The sequence below is a fragment of the Trichosurus vulpecula genome, chromosome 4 (assembly GCF_011100635.1).
Source record: "Trichosurus vulpecula isolate mTriVul1 chromosome 4, mTriVul1.pri, whole genome shotgun sequence".
Taxonomy (NCBI): domain Eukaryota; kingdom Metazoa; phylum Chordata; class Mammalia; order Diprotodontia; family Phalangeridae; genus Trichosurus; species Trichosurus vulpecula.
Window position 1 is genome coordinate 20376844 of NC_050576.1, and position 18834 is coordinate 20395677.

General features: G+C 41.7%; 1 protein-coding gene across 5 annotated transcripts in view; it reads right to left on the bottom strand.

Annotated features, from left to right (window-relative positions):
* The window catches only part of FGGY (FGGY carbohydrate kinase domain containing), a 512879-nt gene that overhangs the window by 118857 nt on the left and 375188 nt on the right, over positions 1–18834 (bottom strand). For all 5 annotated transcript variants that reach the window (XM_036754773.1, XM_036754775.1, XM_036754774.1 and 2 more), the window contains exon 9: positions 9064–9171. In XM_036754773.1, the coding sequence (XP_036610668.1) occupies positions 9064–9171 (108 nt within the window). The remainder of the gene's footprint in view (positions 1–9063; positions 9172–18834) is intronic.

The following is an 18834-nucleotide window of genomic DNA, read 5'->3' on the forward strand; positions in this document are numbered from 1 at the left end:
TTTCACTTCTTTTTTCTTTCTTGTGGTTTTCCCCTTTTGTTCTAATTTTTCTTTCACAACATGACTAATGTGGAAATATTTTTGATATGATTGTAAATGTATAATCTATATCGGATTGCTTGCCGTCTTGGGGAGGGGAGGGAGAGAAGGAGAAAAAATTTAGAATCAAAAATCTTGTAAAAATGAATGTCAAAAACTATCTTATCATGTAATTGGAAAAAATAAAATACTATTTAGTGGAAAAACAAAACAAAACGGAATAAAAAGGATGGTTTGTTACGGGCATAAGGACTTCGAGGCATTTGGCTCAGCCTGTCTCTGACATTTACTACCTGGGAAAGCAATTTTAAGCTGGATTAACAATGGCCTAGGATCCAAAATGAGGGAAGAGAGTCATGTTGTACCCTTCTGGGATAAGGCCACATCCAGAATACTGTGATCACTTATAGATGCTTTGTTTTAAAGAGACCACTGGCAGGATGGTCTGGAAACCTAGAAGAAGCAGGGCAGAATAGTGAGTCATATGGACCTTGGGAGTGTCTGACCTGGAGAAGAAAATGCTAGGTGAGTGCAAGAAAGGATTAGAACGAGGAGTGATGGAGAGAAGCTACATTTCAACTTGAGGTCAGGTAAATCTTCCAAGAGATTATAAGGAATCCAGAAGTGAAATTGAGCTGCCTTGAAAGGGGGTGCATTCTCCTTCACTGTAAAAGGATGGCAAATGGAAACTGAGCATAGTGCCTGGCATGCAGTAGGTGCTTAATAAATGCTTCATGATCAATCAATCGATTGATTGATTGACCAGATGACCACTCATCAGGCTTCGTGTCATGGGAGTTTCTGCACAGGTGTGGGTGGGACTAAATGGAGGCTGAGGAATATTATAGTTCTCTGATTCTTTAGGCCCATCACAGTCTCTCTGCTTCTCTGACCTTATACAACATTTCTCTTCTACCATCTTGTAGTATCACTTAATTGCTTCACGTCTGCTGGTCTGATCTCCCAGCTGTTTCTTTCCTATTCTAAGCACTCTGAACAGTGCCATGCACCAACCAAAATAAGTAGGGATAAGTACCTACACACATATGCACACACACAATTTCTTCAAATGAAGGAATACCTTGGAGGGGTACAACACCTCCAATACCTTGGAGCCCACAACTAAGGCAGGTGTGTTTGGGCTTGCTAGTGTGATTTACAGGTAATGGGGCTCTGGACTGGAATTCAAGAAACTCTAAGTTTTGCCAGCTAGTTGCTTAGTCATGGTGGACCCTCTGTGACCCTATTTGAGGATTCAAGATGCTGGAGAGGTTTGCCATTTCTTTCTCCAGCTCATTTTACAGGTGTGGAAACTGAGGCAAGCAGGGTAGAGTAATTTGCCCAGGGTCACACAGTCCATGGCCAGGTTTGAACTCAAGAAGATGAGTCTTCCTGACTCCAGGCCCAGGCTGTGCCTTTGTCAGCTAGGCAGCATGGTAGATAGAATCAAGAACACTTGATATCAGATCCTGCTTCAGACACTTACCAGATGGGTTACTCTGGGACAAGTGACTTCACCTCCGTCTGCCTCAGTTTCCTCATCTTTAAAATGAGGGCCTCGGACAGTAAGGCAGCACCCGAGGGTGTAGGGGGATCTGGTAATCAAGGTGAGCTTTGTGTTACTTGACTTTTGAGGATGGAGCTGTGAAAATATGGGAGAAAATGGGCAGGATGCGCAGAGTGCCTTGTCTGGTATCACCACTATGGTGTGCGAGAATGTGTGCGTGGTGGTTTGTGGTTTCCTTTCTCAAGTGACACCATACAGCAAAGCCCAATGAGGAGCAAATGATGATAAAAGCTATGAAATCAGATCTGGCCTGGTGCTGCGCAGTTGAGGTATGGAAGAGCGGATGCTGTTTCCCATCCCTGAAGTCGAGTGCATCAGGGTTGGGGCTGTGGTGCATGGATGGGGAGTCCAGGGCACTTATAAACAGAATAACTTATCGATTGCCACAGTTTATAGGGATCAGAACCAGAGTTCAAAGCCAGGCATCTCCTGACTCTAACTCTGTAGGAATTCCCACATAAAAAAGAGAGGAGTCAGCAGGGAAAAGAAAAGAGAGAATAAAATCAGTGTTTAGGTGCACTGTAATTAGGAATCATGGGCATAGTCTAGCACAGAGGTGTTAGCCACAGAGCCCAAGGACCGCAACACTGCCCAGTGTCCTGACCAGATGAAAATGTTTAACAAAATAAATAAAAATACAACAAAACATAGATAATGCTAATTTGAAGCTTTCTAAGTCAACACTTGACCCATAAGAATTGTTTCTATTTGAGTGAGACTAGATTTGATTCTAGAGAAATAGCAGAATTTGTCACACAACTGATATATCAGTATATAAGAAAGATGCAGTAACTTCCGCATGACTACCTCTAACTGCCAATATTAAGGTGTTCGGGGGTGGGGTGGTAAGCCAGCCCAAAGGTAACTAGTTGTTGTACTGGATAGAGTGAGGGACCTAGAGTCAGGAAGACATGAAATCAAATTCTGACTTGGATACTTACTACTCCCTGGGAAAGTCACTTGACTCTCTCGGCATCAATTTCCTCATTTGTTTTTTTATAAAGGATAGTGGTATGTACTTAACAGAATTGTTGTCAGAATAAAGTGAGACAAATATTTACATACCCTAAAACTCTATATGTTAGCTCCTGTTATTCTTATTTTATCCAGAGTCAGGATGAAGAGTCTTCTAAGAAGGAAAAGGGATTAAAAACAAAGGGAATTATGTCCAAATCATGACCAAATAAAACGGACAAGAGTCTTGGATTTTTCTGCAATGAATAGCCGGTTGCCGCTGTTTCCTTGCGCATCACTATAGTCGACTCCTCAGATCTGCAGGTCTGAAAGATCTACATTTGGTTGTGAAGATGGAACACGACATCGCAAACTCACTGAATTGCAGTTAGAAGGAAGCCCGGGGGCCGTTGAGCCTAATCCGTGCTTGAACAAAAACATTCTCTTAGAATCATTCCCCCAAAGTGGACAAGAGGACTTTGAATGAAGACTTCTCTAGAAAGAGATGACTCGCGAGCTCCTGAAACAGCCTATTCCATGTTTTGTTAAGTGGTTTTGCAGTCGTGTCTGACTCTCTGTGACCCCATCGGGGGTTTTCTTGGCAGAGATGCTGGAGCGGCCTGCCTTTTCCTTCTCCGGCTCATTTTACAGATGAGGAAACTGAGGCAAACAGGGTGAAGTGACTTGCCCAGGGTCACACAGCTAGTAAGCATCTGAGGCCAGATTTGAACTCGGGGAGATGAGTCTTCCTGAAGCCAGGCCTGGTGCTCTATGCACCGTGCCACCTAACTGCCCCATATTGTCCATGTTTGGATAATCCTAACTGTAAGGAATTGGGTGTTTTTTTTAGTTCCTTAACCTTAAGACTAATTTCCCTCAAATTCTACCCGTTGGTCCTAATTCTGTCCTTTAGATCCAAGCAGAACTGTCCTTCTAGAGTATGACATCCCATAAAGTCTTCTGTTGTCCTGATTAAACATTCCCTTTTCCTTCAACCACTCTTTAAAAGTCAGAGACAAAGGACTGTTGACTTACAGTGTGATATTGACTCAGTGTGATATTAATGGTATTAACGATTAACTGTTGAGTTATGATGAGCTTGCATTTCACTAAAACCTCCAGATCTTTTTTTTTTAAATGCCTTCTTGTATAATCTTATTTAAATGTCAAAACTGCTTGCGCACTGAGTGTGGTAGGTTATACAATTCTTTCCCCCACCTCTACTCCAGAATAAGTGCTATCCTTCCATGTCTTCCTCTTCTTATATTATAAAGTTGATTATTTTGTACTCAAGTGAAAGATGTTGTATTCATCCCTAATGGGATACAGAAGCAACAGCACATTCTGTTTGGAAAAATCCAAAATTTTGCTGGCAATTTCTCTTGGTTGTGATTTGGGCAGGATTTCCTTCTTCACTTATTAGCCCAATGCTCTAGATTGTCAAGAAATCTTGATATCCTTACTCGGTCATCTAATGTATAAACTATCCCTCCCAATTTTATGTCATATGAAAATCTGATGAGCTTTTGTGCAAGTTATTAATAAAAAAAATTATTAAGCAAAGCACAGATCCTTGGGGTACTCCACTAGAGACCTCCTGGAACCAATAAGAAATACTCACAATACAGTCATTTCTTAATACCCTTGCTTGCATTATTGTATAATCCATAACTTTCCAATTTTTTTTATAATACTAGCACAAGACATTTTATCCTTTGCTAAGTAAACTACGGTCAAAGCAATTCCCTTTAGTAATCTTGTCAAAAAAGACATTAAGGCTGGTCTGGCATAAACTGTGCTTGGGGAAGACAGGTAGGCTCTCTACAATTCCAGCTTCCTTTTCTAGCTGTTCCGCGACCATCACTTTAATGATCCATTATAGAATTTCCCCAAGAATTGAAGTCAACCTTACTGGCCCTACAATTTTGCAAGGAAGGTAAAGGGAAGAGAATAAGCATTTACTAAGTGTCTACTATCTGCCAGGTACTGTGCTTTACAGTATTATTTCATTTGTAGACCATTTTCTTCCCATTTTTGAGAACCAGGAAGTTTTCCCTTCTCCAGCCTTGTGTACCTTCCCCTTCCTCTATGATCTTTCAAATATTTCTGACAGCAGCTTGCCAATTCTGTCAGTACCCACTGATACGGTTCTTGTGTACCAACTAACCTGAATTCATCAGGAGCAGCTAGCTGTCCTCTTGCTGTCTTCTTACTTATATTGGGTATCTACTCCCTATTTATCATTTTTGTCCCATCATTTCTAGTTTAAAGTCCAGGCAAACAGAGAAACAATTGAACAGCTCTGCCTTCTGTCCATTGTCAGTTTTCATTGCTGCAATCCACCCCAAAGGAAGGACTTTTCCCTTAATTAATTGCTTTTTTTCTTTACCCAACATAGCTAAACAAACAAACACCCTTTTTGCTCCCCTTAGCTGCTCAGCCAGCCTCAACTCATTTTGAGCTTTAGAATTCTTGACACCATTTTTTTCAGGACCTTGCCGTACTCTTATATTTAGCCTCTTATTTGGTCTTTCTTCCATTTTGAACATTTTTGAATGTTTTGAACATCTTCCAATTTTGAAAATTTAAAAACTTAAGTTGGTTGGTAAGTGCCCTATACATCCACTTCTCTTCAGACAATCCCCTCCTCCCCCATCAGAGCTGTTGCCTTTGTATTTTCAGAACTTCATTCTTGAGCATCTCCTATTCCTTCCTGGGCTCTTTGATGATGTGGTTGAAACTTTCACTCACTCATCCTTCCTAGTTCAACCCTTTGGTGCCAGGCAACATAAGTCTAAATCCCACCTCTACAGGACAGTCTTTTGATTACTTCAAGATGTCTATTATACCCCACTGAATCTTCTATTATCCAGTTTAAATTTCACCAATTCCTTCAATTGACCAATGGAGTAATTGCCCTTTGGAGTAATTTCACTTTGGGATCATTTTAATAGTTAGGAATGTGGTTTTTGGTGTCACAGATGAGAGTTATCTATCTCTATAACTATATCTATCTATCTAGATCGTAGTTATCTATATGTATAGGTTACTTCTGGTGTTATGAATGACAAACGTAATAAAGATTCAAAGAGGTTGCTTCACTACTGCTTTGCTTCTCTAGTCTGTGAGATTCTATCATATCAAGAGGAAAGATTCTGCTCATCTTGTCTAGTAACAAGGGACTCAATGAACTTGCCCTCTGGAGCTCCCAGGAAGAGGTAGATCAGTGACAAAACTTTATAAAGAAAGCAGAGCAGCTTTAATGGCTTTTAGCCACCTCGGTTCAGACACAAGCCCTCACGCAGGCTTGGAGCCTTGCTGGCAGTCAGTTCACACTCTAAGAGTGAGCATGGTCCTTGGTTGGGCCATTGCCATCATCTAAGGAGATAGAGTACCACTGGCCTGAGCATTAGAGAAGGTTTTATGGGTGCAGATACATGGCAACCAGGATGATGACTGAATAAGTAGAGGAGAGGGAGGCGATCTGCCTGCCAGAGCTATCATATGGCAGCATCTCCTTGATGCCTGATGCTTCCTGTTTAATATGCTCTTCCAGACTCCTCAGCTTCGGACTATTGCTGCAGACATGTTTGTCACCTCTCGGGTGGCCCCTTAGATTTCAGCACCCTTTGGATTTTGGCTTAATCAGGGCCAGCTTACCATTTCCTCTCTCTTGGGTCTCCCCTTGGCCAATATATTGCCTCTTCAAAAGGGTTTCTTCCTAAGGGCTCTGTTGGCTGACCTTAATCAGCCAGAGGCCTGAGCCTTAGGAGGTGGAGGTTCAATGTTTAAATGTGGAGGAAACATGCATTCTGCCATCAAAAACACATCTAAGGGAGAAAGTAAGAAAGACAACATACATTTTGGCAAAGGAACAAACAGATGTGAGGACAAGTATAACGGGCCCATATGCAGAAACTGGCCCATTTACCAAAGGACCTGCCCATCTGTAAACAGGCAGATGGAATTTGTCCAAAGTGCAGGACAAAAGCTTGACTGGGGCTGGGGGGAGTGAGGAAGAATAAAATTTAAAATGTAATTCTTACATTTAAAAAAATAAATTGACAAAATATTTTATTTTAAATCAATGAAAGTTTTATTTCATTCTTTTAACTAACTCAACTCAGACTTATTTTGAATTCCATAAAAGAGTTTTTAATGAACACAATTGTCTTTTAAACCCTTAACATAGTTGTTCAAACACATGCATGAGTAGGGCCCACTTGCCAATTTGTAGAAAGGCCAATTTCTGCACATGGACTTAAGCCTTCTCTGCTTTTTGGAGTTCACGTACATAGGCATAATCTAATTCAAATGTCACAAGTACTTTGTGCATTGAGTGTGGCAGTTTATATGATTCTTCTTTTAAAGATAAGGAAACTGAGGCAGCTAGGGGGCAAAGTGGATACAAAACTGAGGTGGGAGTCGGGAAGATTTGAATTCAGATCTGGTCTTAGACACTTAGTAACTGTTTGACCCTGGGCAAGTCACTGAACCTCTCTCTTTGCTTCAGCTCCCTCATTTATAAACTGGGAGCAGCAATAGTACGTACCTCCCAGGGTGGTGAAGATCAAACGATTGTAAAGCACTTAGCACAATGCCTGACACGTAGTAGGCACTTACTAAAAGCTTGTTCCTTTCCTCTTCCCCTACCAGTTAATTTTGACTTGAATAGGGCCGCATGGAAAGTGTTAGAGCTAGGAACCAATCCTACCTTTGCAGATTCTGAGCCACCCTCTACTCTGATAACCTATAAACAGGTTCAATTCTGTAATAGTGAATATAATTTAAATTGAAAAAATGGAAGCAGGACGGTATAATAAAAAACAGAAGGAGACTTGGAACCAGGAGAAACCTGGGTTCGAATGCTGACTTCAGTGTTAGCACCTGTGTGTCTGTGAGCGAGTCTCCTAACCAATTTGAGCCTCAGTTTCCTCATTAGGCATCGTGCCACAGAATCACAGAACTTCAGAGCTGAGAGAGACCTCAGGGGTCACCTAATCTAACCCGACCTTAAATGGGGATCCTCTGCTTGGAGACCCCTAAGGAATGGACAAGTCACCACCTCCCAAGGCAGCTCATGGAGTGTCTTCATAGTTCAGATTGTTAGGAAGTTGTTCCTTATATCAAGCTTAAATGTGCTTCTCTGTGCCTTCTACCCATTACTCCTATGAGGACAATGAGTTGAATCCTAGCCTCAGGTGACAATCCAAAGACTTGAAGATAAGCATTGGGTGCCCCTTACGTCTTGCCCCACCTACCCCAAAGGATGGCTGTGAGCTTTTGGAAGTTTGAAAAACTCCATCAATGTCAGTTCTGCTTTATACCATTAACAGAAAGTTGAAGATACAACTTTTTTTTTTTACTTCAATTAATAGTTTTAATAAGATTCTAGGAAAAGACACTAAATACTAATACAGTCCCTAGTAGGAAATTACTGTGGAATATGACCCATGTACTCTAGTATGTTTATACACACACGTACATGTATGTATGTCCATATGCACCCACGTGTGTGCTCATGCATATATACGTGTATGTGTGTATACATGTTATATACATATACTATTAAATACTAATGTTTATGTGTGTTAGATGGAGGGAAAGGCCCAGGCCTGTTATTTCAGCAGAGCAGGGAACTCCCCAAGAAGGATGTCTCCCACTAGTGTGGGTCAGCGCTTTCTTTCCAAAACTCTTACAGAGTTTCCTAGCATTTCAGAGGCAGGACCTGAACCCAGGTCTTCCTAATTCAATGGTTGGATCTCTTCCCACTGTGCTAATTCTTGTTCATACCAAGTTTTGTTCAGTTGTTTCGGTAGTGTCTGACTCTTCACGACCCCATGTGAGGTTTTCTTGGGGTTCATCATTTCCTTCATGGGGAAACTGAGGCAAACAAGGTGAAGTGACTTACTCAGGGTCACATAGCTAGCGATCATCTAATGCTGGATTTGAACTCAGGTCTTCCTGACTCTGGGTCCAATGCTCTGTGCACTGTACCACCCAGCCACCCGTATCCATGCCTAGGCAAGTCGCTTAATCTCTCAGTTGCCCGTGGACAACTCTGATGAGCAGAGCAGGTATAGATCTAAACTGGTCGAGCATGTGTGTGTGGGTGCCTGTATGTATGTCTATATGTACATGTATATATACACACACATATATGCACAATTTACCCACATGTATGTACATATAGAGAGACAGGAGATAGAGACTACATGTACACATGGGGGGGTAGAGGAGATATATCCCTATCTATCTATATGGAGTGCCCCAAAAGTATTAATGTAAATATTCTGTATTGTGGTTATCTATGTGGATTTCTTATTCTCCTACTCATGAGCTCCAAGAGAAAAGGGACTGTGTTTTATCTAAACCTTCTACCACCCCCAGGACTCCACAGAGAACCTGGACTTTATTAGCAGGCACTTAATGGAAGTTTATGGAACAAATGCATGAATGAAGGAATGAATGTTTTGAAGGATCAGGCCATTCACTTCACTTACCAGTTTTCCAGTAACACTCTGCCCTCCTTCATTGAGCCAAAATCCAGGAACCATAGCTGAGAAGTAGGGGCCCCAAATGCCTGGCACGAAAATGGGGTTTTGGCTGATCTGGAAAGAAGTGATAAAGCAGATGAATGAAGTGAAAGTCTGGCTTGGTCACACGTGACAGTTTGGGAAAGAAACCATTTGGGACTGACTTGGGAAAACACAGAAAAGGAACTCTATCAGTTGGCAAGTAGGCAAGGGAGGAGGATGATTCTGAGTTCAAATCTTGCCTCTGAAATGTGCTGGCAGTGTGATGCTGGGCAAGTCACTGAACATCTCCACGTCCTAGGTGACTCCCCAAAACCACAAATTTCAGGCCAATTTCTAATCTGTGGAGAGAGGTTTCAATAACTGGAGTCCACTCAGGTAAGATTTGTATTCAGGTCATCCTGATTCCAAGTCTATCTGCCCATTCCATTATGCCACCTGGCTGCCCCCACCTCTGAAAACACAGGCACTGACTGCTCCCCTACAAAAAATCCCAAGAGAGTTAATACTATAATCTAGGTATTATTATTATTATTATTATTATTATTATTATTATTATTGTTTTGGCTTCAATGATAGAAAGCATAGTACGAGTCAACAGTACTAAAGGGTAGACCTTGGGCTACACTAAACACCATGGAGGTGATTGTTCTCTACCCTGGTCACACCACATCTGAATTGTGGGGATTGTGGTCCCTTCTGAGGGGCTGCACACTTCAGTAAAGACATGGATAAAGTGGATTTTCCAGAGGACAGAGATCAGGGGGGGATTGGACACCACGAGGCATGAAGGTCAACTGAAGCAGCTAGGACGATTTAGCCTGGAGGAGAAACAATGCATCTACCTTCAGGTCTTCAAACAGCTGTTAAGAGGAAAAGGGATCAGCCTGATTCTTCTGGGTCTTGGAGGACAGAATCAGGAGCAATGGGGTCCCCAGGTTTCACAGAGGAATTTGTTTTGTCTGGCTGTAGGAAAAAACTTCCTAACAATTCGAACTATCCCCAAGTGGAACCGAGTCTCAGGAGGTATAACATATCAGGTTCTCCTTCACGGGAGGCTTTCAAGTAAAGGGTGGATGAACATTTCTTGGGGATGTTGTAGCAAGGAGTTCTATTCTCTATAGGTTAGATGGGTTCAAGGACCTCCCAGATGGCTCCAAACTTTTAGATTCCATACCATTTAATTGCTCTCAGAGAAACCATTCTATAATGATCCAGTATTTCCAAAGAATTGGAGAGTGGGCCTCAGAGACTCCTAATGCCCTGTCTCATAAATACAATGAGCTTATCCAGTGAGTTAAATTGGGCAACCTGACCCCAAGAGGATGAAGAATAGAAGAAGAAGGAAAGAGATAGATGGAGGAAAAGAAGAGACAGTAGGAGGCTTCCACTGGGTGGCAACTGCTAAGGACCTTTGGTCATCAGGGAGAGCAGTTTCAAAGGACCATGGGGAAGGCTGAGGCTGAATAGCCACTTATCAGGGATATGAGAGTGGGGAGTCTTGGGTGAGAATCCCCTGGGCTCTCAGTCTATGATTCTGTGAATAGGATGCCACATGGCACATCCCAGGAGGGATCGTGTATTTGTGTGCCTTAGTTTACCTCAACTCCAAGGCCATCAATTCTCTGTTCTGTTTTGTTTTTTTGTTTCTTTAAATGTGTTTGAGAGTTAATGAGATGAACCAACAAACAAGTACAGGTGTATCTCTAAAAGAAGTACGTGATTCATAGACCACAGTTTTATTTCTAGAAGTGACTTTAGAAACCATGTAGTAAAACTTCCATATTTTACAAAGAAGCAAACCAAAGCCCCGAATTAAGTGATTTGCTTTAGGTCACTTGGAAAGACTGTTAGTTCTAGGGTCAAAGGACCTGAATTTGAATCCTGCCCCTGATCCTAGCTGTATGATCTTAAGTCAAGATCTTAGTTAACTAGAAGGGGCCTCAGTTTCCTCCCTTGTAAAATGAATGAATTTGACTAGACAGATCTCAGCAATCCTTCCATCTTGAGAGATATGATTATATAATCCTATGCCTTCTAAGGGCCTTTTCTCTCCTAAATCAACTATCCTATGACCTATATTAATTATAGATAGCATTTATAAGTTTTGCAAAGTACTTTACATGTGTTATCACATTTTGTTCTCCTAACAATCTCAGTGCGGTTCAGTTTCCTCACCCGTAAAGTGAACAGATTGGACTTGATAGCCTCTAAGATTCCTTCCACCTCTGAATCTATGATCCCAGGAATATCATCTTCCTTTACATTACAGAGGTCATATAAACGATTGCCTGTAACTTTCACTCTAGAAACTTCCAGCTTCCTAGCTAGTGGGTGCTGTCTTGCCTAGAATATTAGAAATCAAAAACCAATCAGACCAGCTGGCATGGGCAGGTGGGTGGCCTGGGACATCCTTCTCCAAAGCGATCACCCAATCCTGATCCTGGAAGTTCTTATTTATTGACACTGTGGACATTCTCCTGCCTTCCTCCATGAGTTCAGTGACTGGATCACAGTCTTTCTCTCTTCCCCAACTACCTTCATACTAGGGGACTTCAATATACATATTGTTGCTTTCTCAAATTCCCTAACTTTCCAGTTTCCAAATATATGCAGGTCCCACAACCTACTTCTCCTTTCCACCTGGGTTTCACATAGAGATGTTTATACTTTGAATCTTTAATAACCATACTTTTAGCTATCTTACATAATTCAGGTGACTTTCTCTACCATCTCCTTTACTGTGGTGTTAGATGAAGTCGTGGTCCTTCTTACCAAGGATAAGTCTTCTATATGCAGTCTTGTTCCCATTCCCTCCAGAATTCTCCAGCAGATTGCCCCATTTATCACCCTGCTCATTAATTTCAAGCTCATCCTAAGACATCCTTCCCTGTTTCCTGTGCTGATAACCCCCATCTTTAAACTAACCCCTCCCCCCACTTGATCCAACCATCCCTGCTAACTAATATTCTTTATCGCTCCTCCCTATGATGGATAAACTCTTTGAAGAAGCCTCCACTTCCTTTCTCTTATAAAGCCTCTGCAATCTGACCTCACGATTTAACTGAAACTGCCCTTTTCATTGGTACTATTGATCTCTTAATTGCCAAACTAATGGCCTTTTCTCATTCCTCATCTTTCTAGACCCCTCTGTGGACACTGAGGATCACCTCTTCCTGTTGGATACTCTCTCCTCTCTAGGTCTTCATGGCAATGTTCTCTTTAGGTTCTTTTTGTCTGATCATTCTTGCTGGCTTTTCATCTGTATCACACTCACTAAAGGTGGGTCCCCTAAGGCTCTGTCCTGGTCACTCTTCACTTCTCCCTCAATACTATCTTGCTTGGTAATTTTATTAGCTCCCCTGGATTCAATTATTATCTACATGCAGATGACTTCCAGATCTAAATATCTAACCCTAAAGTCTCTCCTGAGTTCTAGTTAAACGTCACCAACCCCTATTGGACATTTTGATTGGATGTTCATGTAGGTATTTCAAACTCAACATATCCAAAATAGAACTACCCCAGTGATCCCCCCAAACTCACCTCTCTTCCAAATTTATCTATTACTACCAAGGACACCACTATCCTCCCAGTAACTAGGCTTTGTTATCCTTGACTCCTCACCCTCACTCACCCCACAATGTCCAATTTTTTTCCAAGTTTGGCCATTTCTACCTTCACAGAAACTCTTGATTATGTCCCCTATTCTCCTTCTCTCCACTCATATAGCCATTACCCTCCTTCAGGCTCTCATAATCTCTTACCTAGACAACTGTAATAACATTCCAGTTGGTCTTCCTGCCTCAGGTCTCTGCCCAGTCTATTCCATCCTCCCCTTGATGGCCAAGGTCATTTTTCTATGGAGTAGATATCACCATTCTCCTCCACCCCCCAATTAATGACTTCTTTGGCCCCCTATTATCTCCAAGATAAAATTTAAAATCCTCTTTTTGTCATTCAAAGCTCTTCACAGTTTTGCCTCTTCCTGTCTTCCCAGTCTTCTCACAGTTTAATCTCCTTCACATACTCTATTTTCCAGCTATGCTGGCCTTCTTGCAGTTCTGTGTACAGGACATTCCATGTCCTATCTTCATTCTCTGTACTGGTTATTCCTTATTCATGCAATGCTCTGCCTCCTCATCTTCCCCTCCTGGCTTCTCTGGAGTCCTTCAACACTCAGCACAAGTACCACCTTTAGAATACACCTTTCCTGCTCATTCCCCATTGTTTGTGTCTTCTCATTGGGGTGTATAGGTGCTCAAGGAGGACTAGCCCCTCTGATAGAAAGACTTGTCAAGTTCTTTCCAGGGCTACTTATCTACCTCTGGTGTCCTCAGGGCACTCAACTCTCACCTGTGGCTCCAAGAAGCTGTAGCATGCATAGCACTGTGGTAAACCACCTTGGCAGATGGGCAAAACCAGGGTAACTGAGGGGCCTGAAACTCAACAGTGAGATAGGGGAAATCTACCCTAAGCATCTGAAGACTTCCTTCAGCAGAATGGGCAAATGAGAACATTTACTCCAACAGTCATGAAGGCAGCTGAAGCAGGCACTGTGGAACCCTTAGATCTTGGTCAGACATGAAAGATGCCAAGGTCATCCTTTATACCCCAGGCCATCACCAATCATCCTGACTTTTGTCCTGCTACTGGACTTCAGTGACTCTGGAAGAGAGAGTGAGGTTGAAGACTTTGTGCAACTGCCTCACTTAAATCCAGTTCATGCACAAGGCCCTTTGATGTCATTAATCCTCTTCAAAATGAAGGACAAACAACAGTCTTCTCACTTCCATCTATTCTGTGTATATCCTGTATGTACCTTATTTATATATTTTCTCCCCTCCTAAGAAGTAAAATACTTGAGAGCAGGGAGTAGATTTTGCCCTTCTTTTTATCCCCAGCATTCCAGTCCCTGTCCTATAGTAAGACCTTAATGCAACCTTTTTGAATGACTCACTGGCAAAGATATGGATTAGGGTTCTGGAAATTCAACCATGTTACTGAAATGAGGATGCCAAACGGACCTTGCCCCAACTCCATTATTGGAAAGACACATAAGCTGCCTTTTGTTTGTCCACAGTCATCTTGAATCACAGATGCTTCTCATCAGAAAAGCAGAAGAAAAAAAAGCAACCAGAATAAAGAAAAAAAAAACAACCAACCCAAGGATGCAGAAATAGACTTCCCAAAACATTTCTGAGCAAGCCTGAGCCCTGGGTTCTCTGGAGAATACAAATAATGGTTTCTGGTTACTGTGTGTTTTTTTAAATTAGTTCAATAAATCCCTTACAAAGAGCCTAAATATTTAAAAATAAAATAGCACCATGAAAGCTAACTCTCTCTGTTTCTGGTTCTTTCTGCCTTTTAGTATTTTTATCTGTCTATGTCTCTGTCTCTCTGTCTCTCCTCTCTCTCTCTCTCTCTCTCTCTCTCTCTCTCTCTCTCTCACACACACACACACACACACACACTCACTCCTTTAGGGCATGGCTGCTATACTGTTGCTGCTCTGTTTTTCTACTGACTCTGTACTTAGAAAATAAAATGACCATACTGGAGCCAATAGAAAAAGGAGTAAAAAAAATCCCATGATATTTGGATGCCTATGGAAAAGTCTCTTAGGCCATTGACATCCAGCTCTATTGAAATAATCCATTCACCCCAAGAACTTGCTTTTAGGAAGTTGTTGCTTTCAAATCATTCTTTACCTACTATGAACCTACTACATGGAAGGCATGGTGCTAGAAATGCAAAGACAAAACCACAACAATTCCTGCTTTGGAGTTTACATTCCACTGGACTGACAGTATATCGCATGGGTAGAGATAAAAAAATACAAAGTAATATCAGGAGGAAGAAAGCATTGGATTGGTGGGGGGGGGGGGAAGGGGCAGGGGTTGATGAGAAGAGGATTCTCCTAAGGAAGACTCCAAAGCTGTGCAATGAATGAGGCAAAGATCTCTAAAAGAGGCCACGATGAGGAAGGGTGGCATTCTAGACATGGGGGATCCCCTGTGCAAAGATACAGTGGCAGGAGATATAATGTCATGTATTGGGTCAATAGTCTTACTTGCCATCCAGTGTCTTGAAACAAGACAGAAATGGCTGGCCAGAACCAGCTTGTTCCTGGGATCCATATCTTGGCCACCTTAAGAAATAATGTAATGAGTACTACAACCTTTCATGAGTTCACGGCAAATAGCCATCTAAGGACGCCTGTTCCACTTTGGGATGGTTCTAATTTCTAGGGAGTTTTTCTTGCTAGTAATTCAAAATTTTCCTCCTGGCCACTTCCATTCATTGCTCCTGGGTCTGCTCTCAGGGGTCAAACAAAACAATCGGAATCTCTCCATCTTATAAGAGCCCTTCAGATACATGAAGAAATCCAATATTTCCCTATTTCCCCTCTGAGTCTTCTCATTCCCAGGGTAAACATTGAGTTCCTTGGACTCATCTTTACATGACTGTGTTGGTAAGCAAAATGGCCTTTGTCTTCTTTGAGTAACTCAGTGTATTTCATTGAGCCTTGCTAGGTACTGGGCCCCAGGCCCAGAGCCCTATTAGGTGTGGAACCTATGTGGGTGTGGATTGGTGACTGGGGTGGGGCCCAAGATGGGGCTGGCTAAGGGGAGGTGTTAACTCCAGAGCCATGCCCTATTGGGTGTTAACCTAATCTATGTGGATGTGAACCTCCCAGGGTCCCAAGGGGAGGGGCCAACTCAAGAACCCATCACCAGAGCCTGGGCTCTGGTCATTCAGACGACGCTTGATGATGTCAAAAACTCCATAAGAGGAGAGAAGACAGCTTGAAGATCCCTTTTCTTTTGGAGCTCTTTGTGGTAGCAGTGGTGGCGAGTGTGACTCTGGGCCAGCCCTTGTTCCGAGCTCCCAGGCTGAACCTAGATGTTGGTAACTATGAATTCTATTGGGTCTGTCTGTTGATATTTGTAATTTGTTTGTATTTTGTTCTGAAGTTCAGGGTACTGGCTTTTTTCCCTGAACTAAATGAATGTTCTGAAGTTCAGCGTGCTGGTCTCTTCCCCTGAAGTAAGTGAATAAATCTGTATTTGGTCTGTCTGTTGATGCTTGTAATTTGTTTGAATTTGTTCTGAAGTTCAGCGTACTGGCTTTTTCCCCTGAACTAACTGAATGCTGTCTGTATGCTGGATTAAAATAAACTTGTTAACCCCTTCACCTTGCTTTCCTTATTAAGGCAGATCAAAGGAACCTGTGCTCTCCCAGCATGCCGGCAGCTTTCTGGGTACTAGCTGTGGGTGGATCTTACACCCCCACAGAAGCTGCTAGCTGGATTGTTGAAACAATGACATGGATTCAGGGAATAATAAGACTATCGCCTTCCTATTCCTAAAAGTGATACCTATCTTTTTTGCGGGGGGGGGGGGGAGGGAGGGGAAGGGGGATTAATTAAATGGTTTTTCTGTTGTCAAACACACCTTTTCTCCCATCCATCCCCCCACTCAACTGGAGAAAAGATAAGGCAAAAAAGAAATGGAAAAACACAATCAGAGGAATCCAAGGGCTCAAGTTTTAATTCTGGCTTGGTCACTTGATTTCTTCATGCCTCAGTTTCCTCATTTGTAAAACAAAGGATTAAACTAAATAGCTTAACCAACTCTATATCTTAAGATAACACATTGTTGGTGACCTTGATACCCTTAGGGTTTTCTCTTTTTTGTCTGGGGATCTTGGAAAAATTAGAAACCTTTCACCCAAAGGCTCTGTCCTTCTTAAATATCCAACTTAATTAAGTTTGAACAGTAGCTCATGGAAATTAATCATAGTCATATCTTGTGGAGAGAAGGAAGAGGAAATTGTGCAGGTTCCTCCACTAACCAAACAGTTCCCAAATTTGAGATGGGGAAGGCCAGCCAAAAATTGGGTTTAAGTGTCCTGAACTATTTGTAAAACATTTTGGAGTTGTCTAACCTTGAGGTCCCCGATCCCCTTCATTTGGAAACCCATGTGTAATTTTAATGGAAATGTAATCCATGTGTTTCTCATTCAATTGTCCTGAACTCACCAAATGTTGCTTGGCGAGAGCTCTTTAATAGCCAAGAAACCTTGGAGCCTTTCTCAACCTCCCAACATTTTGTCTTCTCCCCCCTACAGACAGGCAGCCACATTTGGCCGGTCAAGCACGAATGAAGATCCCAAATTAGTTTGTCCTGGGTTTGGGGTTTGCAGGTCCTAAGGGTTGAGCAATTTCAAATGCAGGAATTCTGGGACAAGGTATTCCTGGGCCCCACCCAGCGTTTGAAACTTAGACCTCAGTTGCCTTTTCTATAAAATGAAGGGAGTGGGTTGGATGACCTCTAACATCCTTCCAGATTTAAACTATGATTCTCCAATTCTACAACCTCTTGTGTTACTGTTAGCATCCACCCTCACTGTAACAAATACCATAACTAAAAAAAATCATTCTCCCTGCCTCTATTCTCTAACACTCTTCAGTAGATCCTGTACACAGCTGCTAAACTGATATTCTTAAAACATAGGTAACTCCCCTGCTCAGACCTTCTCATTGGCTCCCTATTGCTTCTAATAGGGTCTTAAGAACCTTTTCATGGGTGTCATGGAATCCTCTGGCAGTCTGGTGAAGACTGTGGACCCCTTCTCAGAGTTACGTTTTTAGATGTACAAAACAAAATACATAGGATTACAAAGAAAGCCAATTATACTGGCATATAATTATCAAAATATTTTTTAAATGTTGATGTATTTGTGGTTTAAGAACTCCTTCCTAGGCTAAGTCTAAATCAATTTAATCTAAGTAGCCAACTCTGTGAAAGAAATTGATAACTTAGACTTTTATTTAAGTAGGACCTAATTCTCTCTGATCTTAATATCGTATTGAAGTGTGGAGTTGTCTTTATGAGAGACAGAAAGTAGCCAAGTCCTTGGCTTTTCCTCTATGAGCTCAGCTTCTGCAGTATTTGAGACAAAACTTCATGGGATCATAGATTTAGAGCTGGAAGGGACTGTAGAAAGTCATTTTGTCTAAACCCCTCATTTTACAGATGAGCGAACATCTGTAAGATGAGAAGAGAGAGAAAGAGCCAGAGGGATTAAATAACTTGCCCAAGGTCATGAAAGATACACACACAAACAGACATACACACACACACACACATATACACTGTATATATATGTATATATATACATGTACATATACATATATATGTTATATATGTCATGTCTATGCCCACGTCTATCCATCCATCATCTCTCTACCTCTCTCTCTCTCTCTCTCTCTCTCTCTCTCTCTCTCTCTCTCTCTCTCTATCTCTCTATTTATGTGGTAAGCAGAGCCATAATTTCAACCCAGAACCCAGTACTATAGATATAGATTAAAAGGCATTTCAGAAGCCATCTAGTTTTAACCCCTCATTTTACAATTGGGAGAAATGAAGTCATTTGAGCTTGTGACTTGCCAAAGGGTGAACATATAGTAAGCAGGATTTGAACCCAGATTATAAGATAATACCAATAATAATTATTACTAATAAGTAACAATGATAATAGAAATAATTCTAATATCTAATATTTATATAGCACCTATTATGTGCTATATAATAATTATATGTATTATGCAACATAAATATTATTAATAATATTAATAATGAAAACAAAGCTAGCATTTATATATCACTGTGTGTTATTGTTGCAACAATTCAGCTAGCAGCTGCTGTGGGGGTGAAAGACCAACACAAGCCC